Source organism: Schistocerca serialis, chromosome 2 (genome assembly GCF_023864345.2).
Source record: "Schistocerca serialis cubense isolate TAMUIC-IGC-003099 chromosome 2, iqSchSeri2.2, whole genome shotgun sequence".
NCBI classification, from domain to species: domain Eukaryota; kingdom Metazoa; phylum Arthropoda; class Insecta; order Orthoptera; family Acrididae; genus Schistocerca; species Schistocerca serialis.
This window is the reverse complement of record NC_064639.1, coordinates 458,338,892-458,364,744: the sequence shown is the minus strand read 5'-3', so window position 1 is coordinate 458,364,744 and position 25,853 is coordinate 458,338,892. Positions and strand designations below refer to the sequence as shown.

The 25,853-nt window shown below is 45.9% G+C and overlaps 1 protein-coding gene across 1 annotated transcript in view; it reads right to left on the bottom strand.

Moving 5' to 3' along the window:
- The window catches only part of LOC126456087 (protein phosphatase PHLPP-like protein), a 414,974-nt gene that overhangs the window by 135,672 nt on the left and 253,449 nt on the right, over positions 1-25,853 (bottom strand). Inside the window, exon 7 of the mRNA XM_050091843.1 lies at positions 1,301-1,451. Coding sequence (XP_049947800.1) covers positions 1,301-1,451 — 151 coding nt within the window. The remainder of the gene's footprint in view (positions 1-1,300; positions 1,452-25,853) is intronic.

The window sequence follows — 25,853 nt, the reverse complement described above, 5'->3', positions numbered from 1 at the left end:
ACAGCTAACTGGTGATACAAATAACTTTTTCAAACATTTCATTGGTTTCTTTTAGTAACTACATTTTTAGCAATTGGCAGGATACCATCATTTCATGAGGTCCTTGGAACATGTATACGTTATCTGTTTGTATAGACATCTCTGTGACTTCCTTGTTTACTTGCGCGTGAGCTCACTCGCGTTTCAGTGTCGTGTTTGGCTATGTGGTGTGTGGTATCAACGAAGACGCACGGGCGGTTTACGACGATAGAGGAGAGAGCCATGTGGTTAGATGTTGAACACCATAGGCGACACCATTTTAGAGTTTTTTATATTTTGACGACTCTGTGGAGATGCACCTTGGAAGACACGGCTGCAATAAGGGAAGTAGGTACGATGTTTTAATTTTATTATCAATTTTATTGTGCCTGGTGCATGTTCCATTTTAGCGAGTTTTAACAGGTTCTTTTACTTTTTATTATTCTGATGGTGGAAGCTTGACTTCCGAAACGCGTCTATCTTAGTGTTTTACACAATAAACAAGTGGCTGAGCATATATATTTTGTAACATTGACATTCACGACCACGACCTCTCATCCAGTAAGGATAAAATCACAGTAGCTTCTTCCTGTCGGTTAAATTTCGCGTCATCTTCGTGTTGTAGCGATTTTAATGGCCAGTAGTGTAAATCAGGTGGCCAGACACGGGTTTCAACCGTTATCCTACCGAATGTGACTCCATTGTGATAACCATGGCGCAACCCTGCTCGGTAGTGGGTTGTGTGCAGCCAAGAGAGCACTCAGCCATGGAAGCTGATTTAGGCAGACCAACTCTGCCTGTGAGATACTTACCTGGGGGAAGAACGTGTGCATAACAGAGGGTAAGGATGGCAGGGCGAAGAGCAGGTTATGTGCAGCTCGATGAAAGTGCAAATGCGACAGCCATAGTGGCATTTACTGTGAGGTACTTGTGTGGAGGTGGAGAGCCAAGGGAACCAAGCGAGCAACAGGTTGTGTGCAGGCCATAGTGCATGCAAGCATGGCAGCTCAAACAAGCAGGCTGACAGTGGCTGTGAGGTATTGACTGTGAGGGAGAGTGCGCTTATGATGGAGAGACAGGGTAGCAAGGTAGACAGCAGGTTGCGCATGGCTCAGAGAGCGCACAGCTGCAGCAGCTGAGACAGGCAGGCCAGCAGCGGCTGTGAGTTATCGCACGCTGGAGAGCCAGGGCGGCAGGGCAGAGAGCAAGTTGGGTGTGGCTCGGAGTGTGCGAGGCGTGGCAGCTGAGACAGGCTGGCTGGCGGCAGCTGTGAGGTACTTACCAGGAGGGAGAGCGCGCGCATGGTGGAGAGCCAGGGCGGCAGGGCGGAGAGGAGGTTGTGCGCCGCCCAGAGCGCGCGCAAGCGCGGCAGTTGAGACAGGCAGGCTGGGAGGGTCGCCAGCTGGTTGCGGTCGAGTCGCAGCTCTTGAAGTCTGCAACAGTAGACACACCACAATAGATTCAGCGTGAGTCAATGTATCCTGTGTTAGCAGTACAGCAGCAATAATAATACACAGCAGTGAATCCGTCAACTTCCGCGCGCTAAAAAATTTGAAGAAAGACGTAGTTCCATTGGTACTTAATATTGCACAATTTTAAAATTCAACCTGGTGGAGTGATGTCTGTTTTGAGATCTGACTATCATGGGTATTGCATAGATGAGCCGCTTCCTTGGTGAGAGCGGGGTCGAGTTTATTGAACTAAGGGAACAGGCCTGGGTGGACCATAAATGTGTTGTCCGATCTTGTAGTCGCTGTTCGACTGATGTTGTGTTTAGAAGGGCAGTTTACAAAGCTCAGTGCGTACATTCGCATCTAGAACATCTTGGCTAAATGCATAAACTAAAAACTAAACTCCGTCCGAACAGGCCTTGGAAGGCCCAACGGTACGTATCGGCTGCCGTGTCATCCTCAGACCACAGGGCGTCACTGGATATGGATATGGAGGGGCATGTCGTCAGTACACCGCTCTCCCGCCCGTATGTCAGTTTACGGGACCGGAGCCGCTACTTCTCAATCAAGTAGCTCCTCAGTTTGCCTGGCAAGGGCTGAGTACACCCCGCTTGCCAGGGTCTACCAACAGTGTCTCCTCAACGACCATCCAAGTGCTAAGCCCAGCCCGGCAGCGCTTGACTTCGGTGATCTGACGGGAACTTGTGTTACCACTGCGGCAAGGCCGTTGGCAAATGCATAAACTACTCTACCTTTAAATACGCTCATAGACAACTATAGCATAAATTTATAGTGAGAACGACGTAAGTGATAAAAACACTGTTGCTGGAGTGCTGCCGGCCGCTGTGACCGAGCGTTTCTAGGCGCTTCAGTCCGGAACCGCGCTGCTGCTACGGTCGCAGGTTCGAATCCTACCTCGGGCATGGATCTGTGTGATGTCCTTAGGTTAGTTAGGTTAAAGTACTTCTAAGTCTAGGAGTGCAATCTGTGCATGATTGATTACTGTAAGATATTCTTCATTGTAACAATGGTTTGATTGACCACATAACAAAACATTGGTCAGTAGACCTATGTTGGGCAACAAGAAGAAGTCTCTTCATCCTGAGAACCTAAAGACTTCGAACCAGTTTAGTATGCATCTCCTCCTTTTTCTTCTTTTTCCTAGAGTTTATCCCATCTAGTAAGAAGGGTTGCGCTTTTTCAGGATGGCCTTCCTGACAACAGTCCTCAAGGTCACATAAGGGAGGAACGGATATTCTATCTATCTGTGAATCATGTAAACTTCGTTCTGTGTGGCATTGTATTTTAAATATTTATATTTACATCGGACCTTGAGATGTAGCAGTGACATGGTATTTTCCTGTCCACCCTCATTTCCAAACGTAATATTACGTAATCTACATGGTCTGGTGACATTAATATGACCACCACCTATGTTCGATGTCAGCGTGCAATCACGACTCACAGATGGCAGGTGGAGGGTATATAAAGCGTGAAAGTAGATGCGAAAAACAGTGCAGTCATTGTCCTAATGTGGAAGCAGAGCGATTTATCCAACGTCCAAGAGGGCATGGCCATTGGCTTCAGGATCAAGGGTGGAAACATTTCCGAAAAGACAAAGTTTGTAAATTCTTCGGCTGCTGCCGGGGTTAAAGTATACCATGCGTGGCAAAATGGTGCCATCAAAAACGGACGCCAAGGAAATGTGGTGCACTACAGGCCATAGATGACTGCGGTGAATGACGGATTTGGAGATGTGTACAGGTTAACAGATGTGCAGATGACGAGCAACTGACCGTTCAGGTGAACCAAGGGGCTACCAACAGCGTCTCCTCAACGACCATCAGCGAATGTTGCTACCTATGGGCCACCGCAGTGGGTGCCTGGTCCGTGCACCAATGCTGACTGCTGCTCATCAGCGGCAAAGGTTGGAATTTGCACGCCAGAACCGCAACTGGACGTCCACTGAATGGCGACAGGTTTCCTTTTCTGATGAATCACGTTTTATGCTCCATCGGAGAGATGGACGTTGGCGTGTATGGCATGAAACGTCTGAAAGCAAAGGGTTCAGGCTGGAGGAGGGAGCGTTGTGGTCTGAGGAACGCTTCCGGGGCATACCCTGGGTGATCTCGTCGTTCTGGAAGGCACAATAAATCAGTACAAGTGTGCATCTATCCTTGAGAACCGTGTTCACCCCAGTATGCAGTTGGTTTTTCCTCGGCACGCGGGATTAGCTGAACGGTCTAGGGCGCTGCAGTCATGGACTGTGTGGCTGGTCCCGACGGAGGTTCGAGTCCTCCCTCGGGCATGGATGCGTGTGTTTGTCCTTAGGATAATTTAGGTTAAGTAGTGTGTAAGCTTAGGGACTGATGACCTTAGCAGTTAAGTCCCATAAGATTTTACACACACATTCCTCGGCACGACCGCATCTACTAGCAGACAGTGCAACGTGTTACACAGCTCGAAGTGTACGTGCTTAGCTCGAAGAGCTGCAGGATGAGTTTACCGTACTCCCGTGGCCACCAAAATCCCCGGATTTAAACCCAATCGAGAATTTGTTGGACCAGCTTGATGGGGCTGTTCGCGCCATGGATCCTCCAACGAGAAACCTAGAGCAGCTGACCAAGGAACTGTAGCCTGCAGGGCTCCACATCCCTGCCTGTACCTAAAAGAACCGACTCTCTACATGCACGTACAGCAGCAGTCCACGCTGCAAAATGTGGCTTTTGCACGGGATCACATTACTGTGACTGAACAGCGCATTAAGTTAAGGAGCAACACTACTTATATTGTAATACATTATAAAATATGCAGCTGGAAACCTGCAATTTATTGATGCTTCTCTTTGAGCCATCAGTGTTCTGACTGGTTTGATGTGGCCCGCCACTGGTATCTCCCATGTGCCAACCTTTTCATCTCACAGTAGCACTTACAACCTACGTCCTCAATTATTTGGTGGATGTATTCCAATCTCTGCCCCCCTCTAGGGTTTTTACCCTCTGCAACTCCCTCTAGTATCATGGAAGTTATTCCCTGATGTCTTAACATATGTCTTATCTGCATCTCCCTTCTTCTTGTCAATGTTTCCGTGTATTCCTTTCCTCCCCGATTTTCTAGAGATCTATCTCATTCCCTACCTTAACAGTGCATTTAATTTTCGACATTCTTCTGCAACACCACACTTCAAATGGTTCTATTCTCGTCTGTTCCGGTTTTCCTGTAGTCCATGTCTCACTGCCATACAATGCTATGCTCCAAACGTATATTCTCAGAAGGTTCTTTCTCAAATTAAGACCTATGTTTGATAGAAGATTTCTCTTAGACAGAAATGCCCTTTTCGCCAATGCTAGTCTGCTTTTTGTGTCCTTCTTGCCCTGTCTACCGTGGGTTATTTTGTTGCGTCGGTAGCAGAATTCCTTAACTATATCTACTACCTGATCACAAATCCTGATGGTAAGTTTCTCACTGTTCTCGTTTCCGCTACTTATCATTACTTTCGCCTTTCTTCGAGTTATTCTCAATCAGTATTAGACTGTTCACTCCATTCAGCATGTTCTGTAAGGGTTCTTTACTTTCACTAGATCCAATATCTCATTTCGGAATCTCTGCCTGACCATGATGTAATCTAACTGAAATCTTCCTGTATCGCCTGGTCTTTTACAACTATACCTCCTCCTCTTGTGGTTCTTGAACAGAGTATTCGCTGTTGCCATCTGACACTTACTTCTTTGTTACTCCTACTACCAAGCCAATATTCACCCGTAACCCTTACTTTTACTCCTTCCCCTACAACCGCATTCCAGTCCCCCAAGACTCTTAAATTTTCATCTCTGTTTACGTACTGAATTACCCGTTCTTCAGTATCCTCATATGCTCTCCCTGCCTCCTCTTCTGCTGCTTGCTACGTCGGCATGCATACCTGAACTATCGTTGGTGTAGGCGCGCTGTCGATTCTAAAGAGAACAACACTATCACTGAACTACACACAGTAACTCACTCTCTGCCCTACCTTTCTATTCTTAACCAGTCTTACTCCCGTTATACCATATTATGCTGCTGTTTATATTACTCTATACTCGTCTGTCCTGAAATACTTGTCTTCTTTCCATTTCACTTCACTGACGCCCACTATATCTAGGTTGAGCGTTAGCATTTCCATTTTCAGATTTTCTAGTTTCCCTACCACGTTCAAATTCCTAATATTCCATGCACCGATTCGTAGAGCGTTATCCTTCCGTTGGGTATTCAATCTTTATCTCATAGTTAGCTCTCTTGTGGCACTTACCTCCCAGAGATGCGAATGGGGGACTACTCCGGAATCTTTTGCCCATGGAGAGATTATCATAACACTTTTAAAGTACAGGCAACATGTCCTGTGGATAAACGTTGTGTGTCTTTTGCAGTGGTTTCCATTACTTTCGGTATCCTCACGCCGTTGATCACTGCTGATTCTTTCGCCTTTTAGGGCAGTGTCCCACGCCATGGGCAAGAGTGTTCCCTGAACCTATGTTCTCTCCTACGCCCTCTTTGACAAGGCCGTTGGTAGAATGACGGGGACTTCTTATGCCGGAAGTCTTCGGCAGCCATTGATGGTGATTTTTATTCATAATGTAAGGGGTGGCGGGATTCGAACGCGGACGCTTTGATTAGTAATCAAAGACGTTACCCCTAGACCACGAGAATGGGACTTAACCACCCCAAAATACGACGTATGATTCGTGTGTTATGTGTATCAGAACTCATGTAGGCGAGTGACAGCAGTGTCTGACGATCGATACGCAAGGAGGCGAGGCGTGGCTGCAGGAGAGGCGAATCCACTAGTGTAGGCGGAAGCTAGGTCCCGTAAAGGGGGGGGGGGGGAAGAGATGCATCGAATATTCTACAGGGCTATTACAAATGATTGAAGCGATTTCATAAATTCACTGTAGCTCCATTCATTGACATATGGTCACGACACACTACAGATACGTAGAAAAACTCAGAAAGTTTTGTTCGGCTGAAGCCGCACTTCAGGTTTCTGCCGCCAGAGCGCTCGAGAGAGCAGTGAGACAAAATGGCGACAGGAGCCGAGAAAGCGTATGTCGTGCTTGAAATGCCCTCACATCAGTCAGTCATAACAGTGCAACGACACTTCAGGACGAAGTTCTACAAAGATCCACCAACTGCTAACTCCATTCGGCGATGGTATGCGCAGTTTAAAGCTTCTGGATGCCTCTGTAAGGAGAAATCAACGGGTCGGCCTGCAGTGAGCGAAGAAACGGTTGAACGCGTGCGGGCAAGTTTCACGCGTAGCCCGCGGAAGTCGACGAATAAAGCAAGGAGGGAGCTAAACGTACCACAGCCGACGGTTTGGAAAATCTTACGGATAAGGCTAAAGCAGAAGCCTTACCGTTTACAATTGCTACAAGCCCTGACACCCGATGACAAAGTCAGTAGCGGAAAAGCATCCGGACCAGACGAGATACCCTTAAGATTCTACAGTGATTATGCTAAAGAACTTGCCCCCTTTCTATCAGCAATTTATCGTAGATCGCTGGAAGAACGTAAAGTACCTAGCGACTGGAAGAAAGCGCAGGTCGTTCCCATTTTCAAGAAGGGTCATAAATCAGATGCGAATAATTATAGGCCTATTTCGCTTACGTCAATCTGTTGTAGAATAATGGAACATGTTTTGTGTTCTCGTATTATGACGTTCTTAGATAATACAAATCTCCTTCATCATAACCAACATGGATTCCGCAAACAGAGATCATGTGAAACTCAGCTCGCCCTATTTGCCCAAGAAATTCACAGTGCCGTAGACACTGGCGAGCAGATTGATGCCGTATTCCTGGACTTCAGGAAGGCATTTGATACGGTTCCGCACTTACGTTTAGTGAAAAAAATACGAGCTTACGGAATATCGGACCAGGTTTGTGATTGGATTCAGGATTTCCTAGAAGAAAGAACACAACATGTCATTCTTAACGGTTCAAAATCTGCAGATGTAGAGGTAATTTCGGGAGTACCGCAGGGAAGCGTGATAGGACCTTTATTGTTTACAATATACATAAATGACTTAGTTGACAACATCGGTAGCTCCGTGAGGCTATTTGCAGATGACACGGTTGTCTACAAGAAAGTAGCAACATCAGAAGACTCGTACGTACTCCAGGAGGACCTGCAGAGGATTAATGCATGGTGCGAAAGCTGGCAGCTTTCCCTAAACGTAGATAAATGTAATATAATGCGCATACATAGGGGCAGAAATCCATTCCAGTACGATTATGCCATAGGTGGTAAATCATTGGAAGCGGTAACGACCGTAAAATACTTAGGAGTTACTATCCGGAGCGATCTGAAGTGGAATGATCACATAAAACAAATAGTGGGAAAAGCAGGCGCCAGGTTGAGATTCATAGGAAGAATTCTAAGAAAATGTGACTCATTGACGAAAGAAGTAGCTTACAAAACGCTTGTTCGTCCGATTCTTGAGTATTGCTCATCAGTATGGGACCCTTACCAGGTTGGATTAATAGAAGAGATAGACATGATCCAGCGAAAAGCAGCGCGATTCGTCATGGGGACATTTAGTCAGCGCGAGAGCGTTACGGAGATGCTGAACAAGCTCCAGTGGCGGACACTTCAAGAAAGGCGTTACGCAATACGGAGAGGTTTATTATCGAAATTACGAGAGAGCACATTCCGGGAAGAGATGGGCAACATATTACTACCGCCCACATATATCTCGCGTAATGATCACAACGAAAAGATCCGAGAAATTAGAGCAAATACGGAGACTTACAAGCAGTCGTTCTTTCCACGCACAATTCGTGAATGGAACAGGGAAGGGGGGATCAGATAGTGGTACAATAAGTACCCTCCGCCACACACCGTAAGGTGGCTCGCGGAGTATACATGTAGATGTAGATGAAACGCTTTGAATTTTCGGCGCGGTTGCAACAGCTCATGGAAGAGGATGCGTTCGGTGCGAAACTTGTTTTCAGTGATGAAGCAACATTTTTTCTTAATGATGAAGTGAACAGACACAATGTGCGAATCTGGGCGGTAGAGAATCCTCACGCATTCGTGCAGAAAATTCGCAATTCACCAAAAGTTAACGTCTTTTGTACAATCTCACGGTTTAAAGTTTACGGCCCGTTTTTCTTCTGCGAAAAAAACGTTACAGGACACGTGTATCTGGACATGCTGGAAAATTGACTCATGCCACAACTGGAGACCGACAGCGCCGACTTCATGTTTCAACAGCATGGTGCTCCACCGCACTTCCATCATGATGTTCGGCATTTCTTAAACAGGAGATTGGAAAACCGATGGATCGGTCGTGGTGGAGATCATGATCAGCAATTCATGTCATGGCCTCCACGCTCTCCCGACTTAACCCCATGCGATTTCTTTCTGTGGGGTTATGTGAAAGATTCAGTGTTTAAACCTCCTCTACCAAGAAACGTGCCAGAACTGCGAGCTCGCATCAACGATGCTTTCGAACTCATTGATGGGGACATGATGCGCCGAGTGTGGGAGGAACTTGATTATCTGCTTGATGTCTGCCGAATCACTAAAGGGGCACATATCGAACATTTGTGAATGCCTAAAAAAACTTTTTGAGTTTTTGTATGTGTGTGCAAGGCATTGTGAAAATATCTCAAATAATAAAGTTATTGTAGAGCTGTGAAATCGCTTCAATCATTAGTAATAACCCTGTAGATGGATGGTGCAGGAAAGACACAGTTTCAGCGGGAACACCCCTTGACCCTACAGGTTTGGAGAGAGGACATTGTCCTTCCGTAAAAATACGTTTTTGTGGTATCCACCACTATTAAATCTCCCCACCGAGCAGCGGCGCGCTCCATTAAGCGCGGCCGAGAAACGCAACGTCGGCCGCACTTCTCCGTGCGTGGCCCGCTGCTAACATCGCAGGCAGCCTTCGCGCGCGCGCACTTCAAACCACAGCGAACTAACTAATGTAAATCCACCCGATGATGGAGGTTTAAATCTTTGAAATGCGTCGTGGAAATAAATAGAACGGTGACTGGTAACAGTAAACTTGTTGTTTCATTTAATGTCAATAACAGTCACGGTAAAGCTTAACCTAAAATGTTCGCATTTAAAGTTCTTGATGTGCTATTCAAGGCAGCGGACGTTCCTGCACGGGGCTTTGTGGACACACTGCACACAGAGCAGTGAACCGCTCCCTGAGGTGTGTATGAAGCCACGAGTCGTCTAAATAAACCACTAACCGTTTTAACTCTAAACCATTAACCAGTTTAATTCAGATCATAGTGATAACTTCACAGCCAGAACAAATTTTCTCAGAGTTTCCTAGCTAGTGTTGAAATCCACTTCAGCGTGACAAAAATACTGAAGTTTTTGCACAGTTTAGATTTCCTTACGTTGTTTATAATATCGCAGAAGTTCTTGTTTGATAATACATTCATTCTTATCGTCAGTTAAATATTTATTATGTGCACTTTTCTACACTTCCTTCCGGGTATGTACTGAATGTCACTCCGCTTGGCACCGTGTCCTTCCTCTCGTAATTTACACACCATCGAATTATTCAACTTTCGCTTTTGCTAGGGTGTCCCGCTGCCTTTCTGTACCTATTCAACGTCGAGTGGGGCTTTTCCAATTCACGTGACCAAGTCAGTTCCCATTACTGCCGGGACTACGGTTCATTTAACTGGAATGCAGAATGCATTACGTGGCCTTGGTTTGAACTAGATGTTCTGTCTCCCACTTTAGAAACTTACAAGGAGGCCATCCGGCATGGTAAGTAAAGTTCATAACTCGGATGTCAATCCCACAAAGCAGTTCATTACATCTCTCCAACTTTGAAGGTTTCCATGGACCTTTGAGTCACTAAAAATAATACGATATTTTTCGACAGGTCCCCTGGCTCACTCATTATCAATGGAGAATGGCAATCGGTAACCAATAGATTACAGGTTCAAAACTCGCTATGATGTCTTTTTCTTGTATTTTCCATTCAGTTCGAATAACTGCCTCATTTATGTACAAAACTCATCAAATATACACCAGTTAACACGAATCTAATTATCATTGTGCTATAAAATACCGATACCACCCCATGGGCATCAGTTGGCAATGGAATTGCAGGTTTCTGTTAGGTGATAATAGCGGTCGCGCAGGATCTGGCGGACCCAATGGTGTGCGCCCACTGAGCCACGCCCACAGAGCCACGCCTCCTGAACTCTGAACCATAAGCGCCCTTTGCCATTCAGTTCGAATACCTGCGTCATATATCTACAAAATTCATCAAATATACACCAGTTAACACGATATAGGACGGTCGGCGGAAGCCACTTGGCTCACTTGCACTTAGAGCCTCATTGCTATGACACCATCATTCGCGCTTAGTACAGCGAACCTCATCCTAGTTGCTGTTGTAGGAGCTGGATCATAATTCTTGCTACGATGTTTGTAATGAATCTTCATTTGCCTGGAGAAAAAAAAAATCTTCTCTTTGTTATGTTAACTTGTTCACTGATCATTTCTGCTCCTGTCCAGCTTTCCTGCGACAACAGTTGGCCCACCACCCTGTAGCCCGCCTCTCCTTACCACTGTGTACGAATTCGTGCACAACAATCATTTGTAAGAAAAATCCAGGATTGCATATTGCATACAAAATTCCAGTTTTCACTGCAAATATGACGTCTTAAGCATCTATATTTTATAAAAGATTCTTAATAATTTTGAAATGTTTTTGTATTTAAACTATCTTTTATAAAATATCGACAATTAAGAATTAATATTTGCAATGAGTGAGAATGTAATTAGAAATAAAACATTAATTTTTCGTAATAATTATGATTATGTATGTGGCAATTAGCATATATTTAAATATGCATATATTTAAATGTGCAGGGATTCGAATTGAACTAAAAAATAAAACGAAAATCATTGATCCATTTATTACCCGATTACCATTATCCAATGGTAAAGAGTAAGACATGCCACCTGTCGAGAAAATCGCCTTCATTTTAGTAAATCGATGGTCCACGGAAGTCTTCAAAGTATATTTTCGAGAATGTTTGCGAGTTGCACAGAACTGCTTTGTGTGATTGATATCCGAGTTTTGAACTTCACGTACTACAAATATAAAAAAATTACAAAAATCCCGGTAGTCTCTTTGTTAGTCACAATCGTCTAAATGAGGAAGGCCGTGTCGGGATCTGAGTGAGTCCTCCTCAATGCGTAGCCACTGAACCACGTCGCGCAGTGGAGTTAAAGACGACCCTCCTAATTGGGACCCTCTTCAAGGTGGTGCGACGGCTAAGATAAGTGGCAGCTTGTGGGGAGAGATAGGCGTATAAACACAGATGCAGGTGCAGGCAGCCTAGAGATAGCAGTGTAAACACAGCGACGGGTAGCCTTGTCCCCGCGGCGCGGCCGTGGGCTGGCGGCCGTTGGCGCGACCCGGTTGCTCGCGCGCGCATGCGCCGGCACGCGGCCTTGCTGGCGTGGGGCAGCTTTCCCCGCGGCTGTAACACCTCCAGCTTCCTGGCGGACTTCGTAGTCCACCGACCCACACCACTGTCTGATCACTGGTCACCCCCTCTTAACTGCAGCACACGTCCTACCTTCGTGCTTTGATTGTGATTCGTAGAGGGCAGATTGATATTGGCAAAAATAATGGCTAAGTGCGAGTAGAACTCCCGCTCTGAGAGTCATGTGCATACACAATTATGTGTGTAGATAATTCATCTATACGGGGACTCAAGAATGTTAAAGATTTTTGCTTGGTTATCGACATCGGTACTGGCATTATACACTACTGGCCATTAAAATTGCTACACCACGAAGATGACGTGCTACAGACGTGAAATTTAACCGACAGGAAGAAGATACTGTGATATGCAAATGATTAGCTTTTCAGAGCATTCACACAATGTTGGCGCCGGTGGCGACACTAACAACGTGCTGATATGAGGAAAGTTTCCAACCGATTTCTCATACACAAACAGCAGTTGACCGGCGTTGCCTGGTGAAACGTTGTTGTGATGCCTCGTGTAAGGAGGAGAAATGCGTACCATCACGTTTCTGACTTTGATAAAGGTCGGATTGCAGCCTATCGCGATTGCGGTTTATCGTATCCCGACATTGCTGCTAGCGTTGGTCGAGATCCAATAACTGTTAACAGAATATGGAATCGGTGGGTTCAGGAGGGTGGATCCCAACGGCCTCGTATCACTAGCAGTCGAGATGACAGGCATCTTACCCGCATGGCTGTAACGGATCGTGCAGCCACGTCTCGATCCCTGAGTCAACAGATGGGGAAGTTTTGCAAGACAACAGCCATCAGCACGAACATTTCGACGACGTTTGCAGCAGCATGGACTATCAGCTCTGAGATCATGGCAGCGGTTACCCTTGACGCTGCATCACAGACAGGAGCGCTTGCGATGGTGTACTCAACGACGAACCTGGGTGCACGAATGGCAAAACGTCATTTTTTCGGATGAATTCGGGTTCTGTTTACAGCATCATGATGGTCGCATCCGTGTTTGGCGACATCGCGGTGAACGCACATTGGAAGCGTATAATCGTCATCGCCATACTGGCATATCACCCGGCGTGATGGTATGGGGTGCCATTGGTTACACGTCTCGGCCACGTCTTGTTCGCATTGACGGCACTTTGAACAATGGACGTTGCATTTCAGATGTGTTACGACCCGTGGCTCTATCCTTCATTCGATCCCTGCGACACCCTACATTTCAGCAGGATAATGCACGACTGCATGTGCAGGTCCTGTACGGGCCTTTCTGGATACAGAAAAATGTTCGACTGCTGCCCTGGCCAGCACATTCTCCAGATCTTTCACCAACTGAAAACGTCTGGTCAATGGTGGCCGAGCAACTGGCTCGTCACAATACACCAGTTACTGCTCTTAATGAACTGTGGTATCGTGTTGAAGCTACATGGGCAGCTGTACCTGTACACGCCATCCAAGTACTGTTTGACTCAATGCCCAGGCGTATCAAGGCCGTTTCTACTGCCAGAGGTGGTCGGTCGTTCTGGGTACTGATTTCTCAGGATCTATGCACCCAAATTGCGTGAAAATGTAATCACATGTCAGTTCTAGTATAATATATTTGTCCAATGAATACCCGTTTATCATCTGCATTTCTTCTTGGTGTAGCAATTTTAATGGCCAGTAGTGTATCAAGCCCAAGTATTCTAAGACTTCCGAGAATGTTTTAAGTTTAATTGTATTGTGTTGTCACTCATCTGCTATTGTGATTCCTGGTAAAAAGGGAATTAACACACACAAAGTGTTTTTTTCTTGTGATATGGTTACAATTTAACAATTTTCGGACTTTGCCTTTACCTGTACTGTGAAGCCTTGCTTCTTGCCAAATTTCATGATTCTAGGTTGACAGGATGTACCTTACAGATTTTGGCGAGTGAATTTGCGAATATCAAAATATGTGATATAAATGACAGCATCTTTGGATTGCAATGATGTAGAAGCTTTGATTTTTTGACTGCCAAGTATGTGACATAAATTTTAACTTGATACGTCTACTCGTTTCCGAGAAAAAGGGTTCTTAACAATCGGACGGACAGACGGACAACAAAACGATCCTATAAAAGGTTCCGTTTTTACCAACTGAGGTACGGAACCTTCAGAAGAAAGCTTGCTTTTAGGAAGTAAAATGGCAGCAGTGTGCAATAAAGTAGTGGTAGTAGGTTTGCAGCAGCCTTCCTCAGGTGTCGATTGGTTAGTGTAGATTGGTTAGCCGAGTAGTAGGTTCTCCAAAATATTGGATTTCAAAAGGTGTCGTACGACTACTGACCTCATATTTCTTGCATTGTACTGATCCTAGAATACCACTTACACCGGTTGGGAGAGAGGGAGGGGATACACAGGAGTCTACTCGTGGCGTATATGGCCTGCTGGTAATTTGTAGCCCACTGAGAAGCGATGACAAGGGTGTTTGAGTCGTGTTTTTCTGCTGATCGTTGCGAAGGAACGACGCCCGTTGGGTCTGCGCTGTTGGTTTAGCCGCTCGCGGCTGTGTCCGGTGCTCCCTCAGCCCTGCCATCACGTGCCAGCGTAGCTGGCAGCGAGGACGCCAGCAGCTTGTAACCGGTCTCTCTAGTTATGTTGCTAGTCTGTTTCTTCTCTGCTGGGCAGAATACGACGTTTTTATACAAACTAATTCCCAGCCACCTGCGAAATATTTTATTTTGTTGTAATGGTCGTGTTCCTTCACTGCAAGCTTTACAGTTCGATTTAAAGAATATACGAGAAACTGTGAAAGCAACCAGTCAGGATTCTCCTTACACCTAAAGAATCAAAACTCCACAACAGAATACATCCAATATATTTTACAAATTCTACGCAATACCTAAGGTCGCTACTATGAATATTTCGGAAAACTTTAAAAAAAAAAATGTCGTGTGGCTAGGGCATCCCGTCGAGCAGACCGTTCGCCGGGTGCAAGTCTTTCGATTTGACGCCACTTCGGCGACTTGTGCGTCGATCGGGATGAAATTATGATGATTAGGACAACACAACACCCAGTCCCTGATTGGAGAAAATCTCCGACCCAGCCGGGAATCGAACTCGGGCCCTTAGGATTGACATTCTGTCGCGCTGACCTCTTTTTTTTTTTAATCTCTATTTGTTTGCTCTTGGTCGTTGCATCTGCTCGGGGCGGCCGTCGTAAGACATCCGTTTAAGTTCGTTGTTGATCGACTAACTCAGTTTTTTTTTTTCTTCAGAGGGCAGGTAACCCTCTGACGGAACACGCTGAGCTACCGTGCCGGCGTCACTCAGCTACCTGGGGCGGATTCGGAAGAATTGGTAATTTAACACATATGGACAAATATACCAAAGACTTCCTCGACGAACAAACCCATTTGAAAAATAAAAAAAATATTTAGAATACTCTATTGAAATTTTAAGAAAAGAAAACGAATAAAAACCGACGGCCGGAGTGTCCGAGCGGTTCTAGGCGCAACAGTCTGGAAGCGCACGACCACTACGGTCGCATGTTCGAATCCTGCCTCGGGCATGGATGTGTGTGATGTCCTTAGGTTAGTTAGGTTTAAGTAGTTCTGAGTTCTAGGGGATTGATGACCTCAGAAGTTGACTCCCATAGTGCTCAGAGCCATTTGAACCATTTTTGAATAAAAACCACACGACGCACAAAAAAAAACAGACAACCTTTAACCGCAGTTAAGAACAAAATTCTAATATCTACGATATACAACCGCCATCTCTGACATCAGAGATACGATATACTCTGTAAACAGAAATCATCACAGGAGTGAGAACTGTCATTTTATCTGTCAAAAATAGTGTTCTATGCAGACGAAATTTCGTGATTCATACAACTTGTCACCAGACAAATATTTGCTCCAAGATGGCACTATGACCGTCGCTCCACCTACACTTAAGTAAAACTGAAAAGCAACTTTACACGAAACACACCTAGATTAATTAATAAGTAAGCTATATTAATTGTAACACGTGTACTTGACAATGGCATACTAGCCGAAACAAGCCTGTAATGAAGAAATACGACGAGCGGAAGTTAAATAAAATATTTTGCAGCTAACTGGGAATCAATTTAAATGAAAAAGTTGCTAGAGTACTTCAGGATTTACATTGCCTCTTTATTTACATGATCATATGAGCACGTAACAAACGATTAGCTGATCGCTTCCGGTATCCGGGGAGGTGAGTTTGTCCCGAATCGAATTCGCAAAGCGCATAAACGGAAAGGGCTGGTGAACTGGCCAGCCTGGATATGGTTTTTAGGCAGTTTTCCACCTGACTACGTAATTACCGAAATGGTACCTACGTTCCGCCGTCTTAAGCTGCGTTCACAGTGGCTCCGACAAAGGTCGTCAGACAACGTCGCCAGACCTCGCCCGATGACATAGGTGGCAGCGTGGTCATAGTGCGTCCGATCTCCTACGTCAGTTTTTGGCAGGATCAAGGAGGTTGGGTTAGGTTAGAATCTGTTCTGTGTATGAAGTAGGTTACATTTTAAGCTCTTAGGGTGGGGTGGATATCACGACACCTCTCTGCTTGGATACGAGTACTGTAGCGAGCGAGGTGCCGCACTGTGCACTCGCATTCAGCAGGACGACAATTCAAACCCCGTCGATGGCCAACCAGATTTAGATTTTACATTTCCCTACATCGCGCCAGGCAAATGCCGGGATGGTTCCTCTCAAAGGACATGGCCTTCGCTAATCCGATGGGAACGATGACCTCGCTATTTAATTTCCTCCCCCAAATCAACAAACTAACGAGTATTGCCTAGCGGCTTCTGCTATTAAAGAGACGCCGAGTGCATGTGAATGAGCTTTCCTCTTTCGTAAAGAACGTGGCGAGTACTATACAATCTGTCCTCTGTTATCGGAACAACCAGACAAGCTTTACGAATGTATGAGATGACGGGAGAAACGTTCTGTTACACACTCGAGGGCCGGCCGGTGTGGCCAAGCGGTTCTAGGCGCGTCAGTCTGGAACCGCGCGACCGCTACGGTCGCAGGTTCGAATCCTGCCTCGGGCATGGATGTGTGTGATGTCCTTAGGTTAGTTAGGTTTAAGTAGTTCTAAGCTCTAGGGGACTGATGACCTCAGATGTTAAGTCCCATAGTACTCAGAGCCATTTGAACCATTTTTTTACATACTCGAGATAATACGTGGTGACTTTGAAATGCAAGTCATAAACACTATTTTTCGCTGTATTTATTTAAAGTTGTGCAGACGTACGTCAATTAAGCTTCAATGACTGTCATTTAGCACACGAGTAAAAGGCAAGCATAAAGTGTAGCATAAGACACTGTGAAAACCTAAAGCACTTAAAAGTGGAAATGTATATCGTACACTACATTTGCAAACCACTTCACATTAACAAAATCACTACCCTACTGGCATAAAACTCCAGTAATCAGTAAAAATAATGATTTGTAGATAAATAATGAGAAATTGCCACAAAAAAATCCACTGCAGTAGCTAAAAGCATATAAAATACTCCACCCTTTTCATTTGAACAAATTAATTTTTGAGGTTATAATCTACGCCTAAAATTTCCAATAAAAGTTTTGACTATTTGAGGTTTCGAATAAACCTGTGATATCAGTCAATACATTTTGAACTATATCCCGATTATGATATTTTCATCCTCAGGATGTCACAAAATCACTCTTTTTTGGATTTGTCAGTTTCTCACGCCCCATCTTTCGTGTGGCAACGGCCTTGCCGCAGTGGTTACACCGGTTCCCCTGAGATCACCGAAGTTAAGCGCTGCCGGGCGAGGTCGGCACTTCGATGGATGACCATCCAGGCCGCCATTTTTCGGGGTGCACTCAGCCTCGTGATGCCAATTGAGGAGCTACTCGACCGAATAGTAGCAGCTTCGGTCAGGAATACCATCTTACGACCGGGAGAGCGGTGTGCTGACCCCACGCCCCTTCTATCCGCATCCACCACGGCGGTCGGATGTTCCCGGTAGGCCACTCGTGGCCTGAAGACGGAGTGCTCCATCTTTCGTGTGCGAGAACGTCAGTTGATTTGACCGATAAAAACAAACTGATTTGAATTTCAACGATTGTCGTACGAAGTCTGTACGTTCGGGGGTAAGATCGGTTGTGCGACCGCGCACGTAATGGCGTCCTGATTTGAAAAGATCGGCCGTCTCCGGCTGATGTTGGTCGTCGGCGGAATCCACCGATATAGGGGCCATTGTGACTGCAGCCTTAGACACATGCTACGCAAACATTTGCAAAACGTTCTCGCACATGAACATCAGATTTACCTTAGAAGCAGACAGATGGGGCACACAGATTCTGTGCCGGCGAGAGTGGTGCCGTCAGGACGAGGATCCGGGTGTCAACTAACACTGCCAGAATCCACCTAACAATTCTGACTTCGTAGAGAGTCGAGAAAAGGCAAGGAAGTCGGGTGAGGGGGGGGAGAAAAAGAAGAACATGTGATGCTCATTTACCTGCAGTGCAGAACTGAGAGCTACTCGTCTTACTAAAGTTCGCATAATCTCGGTGTGTCCATGCTGTCTTTTGTTGCCCCAGTAACAAAAGAAACAACACAAAGCACGATTGTATTTTAGCGAAGAGCCATTGTGTATTTGGAATGGAGTCCGAGGTCCGCAAGCACTGCCTGCGGCCCTTACAACGCGCGCCCGTGCGGCCGTACCCGTGGCCGCCGGCTCTCTCTCACACGGCGATGAGACGGGCCGGCCGCGTCCTCGATGTCCGCTGGCGGCTGAGCCGACCCACTGGACCAGCTGCCGGCGGCCAGCCACGGCGCCAGCGGCCCGAGGAAAAGGGAACAGAGCACTGTGTTACGTGGACAGCGCACGCTACACTTTCGTTGCACGTCTGCCTCCAGTCACCGCCCTAGGGACAGAGTCTCCGTACCCGCCATACTTCCTTCCAATACGATATTGTTAACATTAGTCTGCATTCTAAGACTTTTTGTCAAATGATTTGTTGAAAGCAGGTGTTCTTGAATCAATTTTTTTATCCTGATTCTAGAAAGAACTACCGTTTTGTCTGTCACATCAGGTTTTTACACAAAATAAGAAGTAATTCGACTACATTTTCACTACAAGGCACTCCGTCTTCAGGCCACAAGTGGCCCATCGGGACCATCCGACCGCCGTGTCATCCTCAGTTGAGGATGTGGATAGGAGGGGCATGTGGTCAGCACACCGCTCTCCTGGTCGTTACGATGGTTTTCTTTGACCGGTTTTGACTACAAGGGTGGTTTGAAAATTTCTCAGAACGGAATAGAAAAAAAGTACTTACATCACTGAAACTTTTTTTTTGTTTTTGATTGTAGTCTTCTTGTAGATTAATACACTTTGCTCTAACGATGTTCCAGTGCCTTGATCCCACCTCGAAAATGAGTTTCCTCCAGGACTGCAAAATACTTGTCAACTCTGGCTATCAGTTCTTCGTTTCAAGTGTGCTGGCACGGTAGCTCAGCGTGTTCGGTCAGAGGGTTAGCTGCCCTCTGCAATAAAAAAACTGAGTTCACTGATCAACAACGAACAGAAACGGGTGTCTTATGACATCCGCCCCGAGCAGATACAACGAACGGAAGAGAACAAAACGAGAACACTGGCACGGTAACTCAGCGTGTTCGGTCAGAGGGTTAGCTGCCCTCTGTAATAAAAAAAAAACTGAGTTAATGGATCAACGACGAACTGAAACGGATGTCTTACGACGTCCGCCCCGAGCAGATACAACGAACGAAAGAGAACAAAACGAGAACGCCGTCACAGTAACTCAGCGTGTTCGGTCAGAGGTTTAGCTGCCCTCTGTAATAAAAAAAACTGAGTTCACCGATCAACAACGAACAGAAACGGGTGTCTTACGACGTCCGCCCTGAGCAGATACAACAAACGAAAGAGAACAAAATGAGAACGCCAGCACGGTAACTCAGCGTGTTCCGTCAGAGGTTTAGCTGCCCTCTGTAATAAAAAAAACTGAGTTAATGGATCAACGACGAACTGAACCGGGTGTCTTACGACGTCCGCCCCGAGCAGATACAACGAACGAAAGAGAACAAAATGAGAACGCCGGCACGGTAACTCAGCGTGTTCGGTCGGAGGGTTAGCTGCCCTCTGTAATAAAAAAAAATAAATAAATAAATAAATAAATAAAAAACTGAGTTAATGGATCAACGACGAACTGAAACGGGTGTCTTGCGACATCCGCCCCGAGTAGATACAACGAACGAAAACGAACAAAATGAGATTAAAAAAAAAAGTGAATCTTCGTCTACAGTCCGCAGCTCGTGGTCTTGCGGTAGCGTTCTCGCTTCCCGCGCATGGGGTCCCGGGTTCGATTCCTGGCGGGGTTGGGGATTTTCTCTGCCTCGTGATGACTGGTTGTAGTGTGTCTTTCATCATTATTTCATCCTCATTGACTCGCAAGTCGCCGAAGTGGCGTCAGCTAAAAAGGACTTGCAATACGGCGGTCGAACTTCCCCGCTTGGGGCCTCCCGGCCAACAATGCCATACAATCACTTCACACACTTCGTCCACAAAGAAATAATTTCAGTGTTGGGGAGAGATAGAAATCAGACGGAACAATAGACGAAGCCATATCAGGTTAGTAAGGCGGGTGTGACAATAATTCATACCTTAGTTCGTCTAATTTTGCCTCCGCGACGGCACATGTGTGCGGGCGCGCGTCAAGAGTCGCGGCACCCATCTTGCAGATAATTTCTTCATTTCTAATTCTTCAGTTAAAATGCGATATACCCTTTCATATGACATCTGGCAAGCGTGAGCAATTTCACGCTCTTTCAATCGGCGATCCTCCCTGACCATGGTGTGCCCTTTTGCAATGATTTCTGGAGTAGTGACACATCTTGGCCGACCACTGCGCGGACCAACATCTAAGGTCTCCTGACCAAATTTAAATTCACTTGTCAGCTTGGCAACAGTTGAATATGAAGGAGCAGACTCCCTCAGTGTATTCTAGAAATGGGCATGAATGTCTTTTGCTTCCATACCTCTCTTTACGAAGTACTTAATCACTGCTCGAATCTCGTTTTTTTCCATCTTCGCAAATAACTACGCGGGAAGAACAACTGAGTCACGCCACCGCCACAGCTCTCTTCCAAGAGCACTGACGTGGCACGTGTTTGCAGGCAACAGTCCAATGAATATCATGTGAACAACTCGTTGCGCTAGCGCTGACGTCGCGTGGTGATTCCGAGAACTTTTCAAACCACCCTCGTATTTTCACTTCTGAGTCCTTCAAACATATTCCAACACATTTCAAACAGGGTGGGCTTTTTTAATCAAAGCTCATTTAAAAGCTGAAATACATTTAAAAATACTCCTCAGAATTACCCTAAATTGTTTAGTGGAAGCAAGACTTCTTTTTGTTGTACAAGCGGATCGTGCAGGATATTTTTTGTTACAGGTACAAAATTTCTCCGCCGTGGCCAAACTCTCACACTACAAGTCTTTCCCTTGCCCAACTGTCCAATTTGCATGTAAAAAGCAAGGAATTTTTGTGAACCCAGCATTCCGGTAACTTCGATGTCGCCGCAGATAAGAGAAGTGTGTTCGCCATACTGGATACTTGTTAAGAGTATCTTTATGTTCTCATTCGTCGCTTTCATTTGAACTGAATGGACCACAAGAATGGACCCATACACCTTTCCTTTATGCAGTAACGCGCCTTTCAGGCTCTTTGTTAACGAGTCTAGAAAAGTCTCCCTTGTGTAGGATCATGTTCAATCTCATAGAACTGCATTAACTCGTTTATGTTGTTGCAGTAAACTAGGGACTCGTTCTGTGAGAATAAATGAACTAATTCTTTCTCTCTATGTTTATACTAGTATTCCCGGTTCCAGAAGGTTCTTACTTTTTAACCAGGAAGCAAATAGTTCCACAGATTCCTTAGGCAAATTCAAATCACGTACGAGAGCACTAAGTTCACTCTGAGTGAACAGTTATTGAGTAAAGTCGCATTCAGGCGGTGGACATCACTGTCGTCTTCGGTAATTGCATCAACTTTATTTTCTTCGTCATCTTCTTCCACATTCTCTACAACAGCTGGAGCAAGAGGAGCAATCAGATCTTCGCCATGTGCAAGCTGTCCTAATGGCTGACTGAAGGCAGGAATACACAATTTGCCTTTTATTTTTCGAACTGCACCCCTGAGCATTAACTAAGCTGACGTAACAGTCATTAAGGTGATTTTTAGGCTCCCTCCACAGCACTGGAATCACAGATGGCACGCATGTTTTCTTTTCTTTTGTGCACAATCTTAACCTTTCTACACAATAGCAGCAAACTATCTCTGGTGTCCATCTCTTGTCCTGGTCACCAAGTTTCACTTTAAAATAAGCATGGTAAGGTTTTTACACAAAGTCTGCTTAACCACTGTATAAATCCCAAAAATGTAACAGTAGCATTGCGATATGACTTTTTTGTATGCCAATATGAAAGTGTCCAGAGTAACACGATATCTGAAGTTACGACATACAGTAAATTGGCGATTAACCACAACTGTAATACTTTTTTGTTTCTTCTTTCTAGAGCCTTTCATATTCCACCATTTTTGTGGGAACGAAAATGTTGTTCCCACACACTTATTCTCCACTTCATCGCAGCTAGTACTACAAGGAAACTGTTTTTAAATAAGACGATTACTTTGGAAATCAGTATAATCTCAAGATAATGACTTCATCTGTTAGAATAAAGTTTATCTGGAGGTGAAAAATGCCCGAGACATGTATACATTCATAAACCACGAAATTTACCTAGAACTTGTCTTACTGATATATGGCCATAGAGGCACGAAAATTAGCCTTTTAACATTAACTCTTTCTTGCACTACGTGTCCACATTGTTCAACATTTAAAGCCCCTCTTACTATGTGAATGCATGAGTACTATAATTAGACATCTGTGGTATTTGCCTATGAAAAGTAATTTTTGTTCCTTTAACGTATTTCGATTTGCATCTGTTGAAGTGATAATTATTCAGCATTGCTGTTAGTAATAAGTAAATTTGTAAAATCAGTATAAGTAAGCGTACTCGTAAGGGTTCGTTGTTAGGGCCAAACATAAACAAATGGCGTTATACTGATGTCACGTGACGATTCTGGTTTTATATTGGCGGCAAGTACGGTTCACTAATGTTCATTCCCTCGTATTACTATTCTATGATCACAGGTTGAAAAATTGACGCCATCCAAAAGTGACGGTGCAGGAACGTTATCAGCTTGTGATCAAACAACAGTACTAGGAAGCCGAATATCGGTTACTTCAAAAACCGGGTATTTTGAACGGCTTTAACTGTGAGGTTAAACTGGAGGCGAAAAAAACAACTGTGTAACCGAAAACCATCCCTGCAGGCGAGCATTGCGGAGAAGAGGTGCAAAAAATCGCTTTAAATCAGCGTAAGGAATCATTCGTGAGTTCCAAAGTGCTACCGGTAGTCCAGCTAGCAGACTGACGATGCGTAGGGGGCTGGAATGTGGGCTCCTTATAAACGAGACATATGTGATCTGTGGTCGCTGCCAAGCGACGCTTGAGGTGGTGTAATAAGAGCGAAGGCACTGGGCAGTGGATTACTGCAAGCAAGTGGTTTGGAGTAAGGAATCACACTGTACCCCGTGGAAATGCAGTAGAATGGTTTAGGTTTGGGGAATGCCTGGAGAGTGTTACCTGCCATCATGTGTGATGCGTACAGTAAAAGTGCGTAATAGGAGTGTTTTTCGTTTTTGGGGTTTGGTCGCATTATTGCGCTTAAGAAAACGCAAAACACGGAAGGATACGAACAGATTTTACGGCATTGTGTTCTGTGAACAGTTCGGAGACGATGATTGTATGAACATGACGACGTTCCCTGTCGTAAAGCAGCATTTATGAGGCAATGGTTTAACAATACCATTCCCGAAATGGACTGGCCTGCCCAAAGTTCCGACCTGAACACGATGGAATATCTTTGTGATGAGTTACACTCCTGGAAATGGAAAAAAGAACACATTGACGCCGGTGTGTCAGACCCACCATACTTGCTCCGGACACTGCGAGAGGGCTGTACAAGCAATGATCACACGCACGGCACAGCGGACACACCAGGAACCGCGGTGTTGGCCGTCAAATGGCGCTAGCTGCGCAGCATTTGTGCACCGCCGCCGTCAGTGTCAGCCAGTTTGCCGTGGCATACGGAGCTCCATCGCAGTCTTTAACACTGCTAGCATGCCGCGACAGCGTGGACGTGAACCGTATGTGCAGTTGACGACTTTGAGCGAGGGCGTATAGTGGGCATGCGGGAGGCCGGGTGGACGTACCGCCGAATTGCTCAACACGTGGGGCGTGAGGTCTCCACAGTACATCGATGTTGTCGCCAGTGGTCGGCGGAAGGTGCACATGCCCGTCGACCTGGGACCGGACCGCAGCGACGCACGGATGCACGCCAAGACCGTAGGATCCTACGCAGTGCCGTAGGGGACCGCACCGCCACTTCCCAGCAAATTAGGGACACTGTTGCTCCTGGGGTATTGGCGAGGACCATTCACAACCGTCTCCATGAAGCTGGGCTACAGTCCCGCACACCGTTAGGCCGTCTTCCGCTCATGCCCCAACATCGTGCAGCCCGCCTCCAGTGGTATCGCGACAGGCGTGAATGGAGGGACGAATGGAGACGTGTCGTCTACAGCGATGAGAATCGCTTCTGCCTTGGTGCCAATGATGGTCGTATGCGTGTTTGGCGCCGTGCAGGTGAGCGCCACAATCAGGACTGCATACGACCGAGGCACACAGGGCCAACACCCGGCATCATGGTGTGGGGAGCGATCTCCTACACTGGCCGTACACCACTGGTGATCGTCGAGGGGACACTGAATAGTGCACGGTACATCCAAACCGTCATCGAACCCATCGTTCTACCATTCCTAGACCGGTAAGGGAACTTGCTGTTCCAACAGGACAATGCACGTCCGCATGTATCCCGTGCCACCCAATGTGCTCTAGAAGGTTTTTAGTCAACTACCCTGGCCAGCAAGATCTCCGGATCTGTCCCCCATTGAGCATGTTTGGGACTGGATGAAGCGTCGTCTCACGCGGTCTGCACGTTCAGCACGAACGCTGGTCCAACTGAGGCGCCAGGTGAAAATGGCATGGCAAGCCGTTCCACAGGACTACATCCAGCATCTCTACGATCGTCTCCATGGGAGAATAGCAGCCTGCATTGCTGCGAAAGGTGGATATACACTGTACTAGTGCCGACATTGTGCATGCTCTGTTGCCTGTGTCTATGTACCTGTGGTTCTGTCAGTGTGATCATGTGATGTATCTGACCCCAGGAATGTGTCAATAAAGTTTCCCCTTCCTGGGACAATGAATTCACGGTGTTCTTATTTCAATTTCCAGGAGTGTATTACGTCGACTTCGCTCCAGACCCGAGGATCTAACGCCACTACCTTCGCTGGTTTCGTCTATTGAGGAAGAATGGGCTGCAATTCCGCCACAGACATTCAGATACCCCATTGGAGATCCGGTAGTCATAAAGGCGAAAGGTGGACACTAGTAGGTGTCCAGATACGATTAATCAGATAGTTTGGGATATCTACCGTACCAAGTACTTTGCCAGCTAGACAGACATCAGTTGGGCACTGGAGTTTGGAAAATATGGGTTTCTCATACAAGAGCGAGTGGATCTTCATGATGGGTCAGTTAGAGAGTTGGGGCGTTTGCTTCACGTACGTATTGAATAACAGGAGGGGATAACGTACAATATTGTCTCATTTTGCAACTATTGCTCCTTATTCACGTCCTTCGACTCTTATAACTCCAGTCCAGTTCCTGCACATAACCTTTCATTCCTCATGTTTCATCCC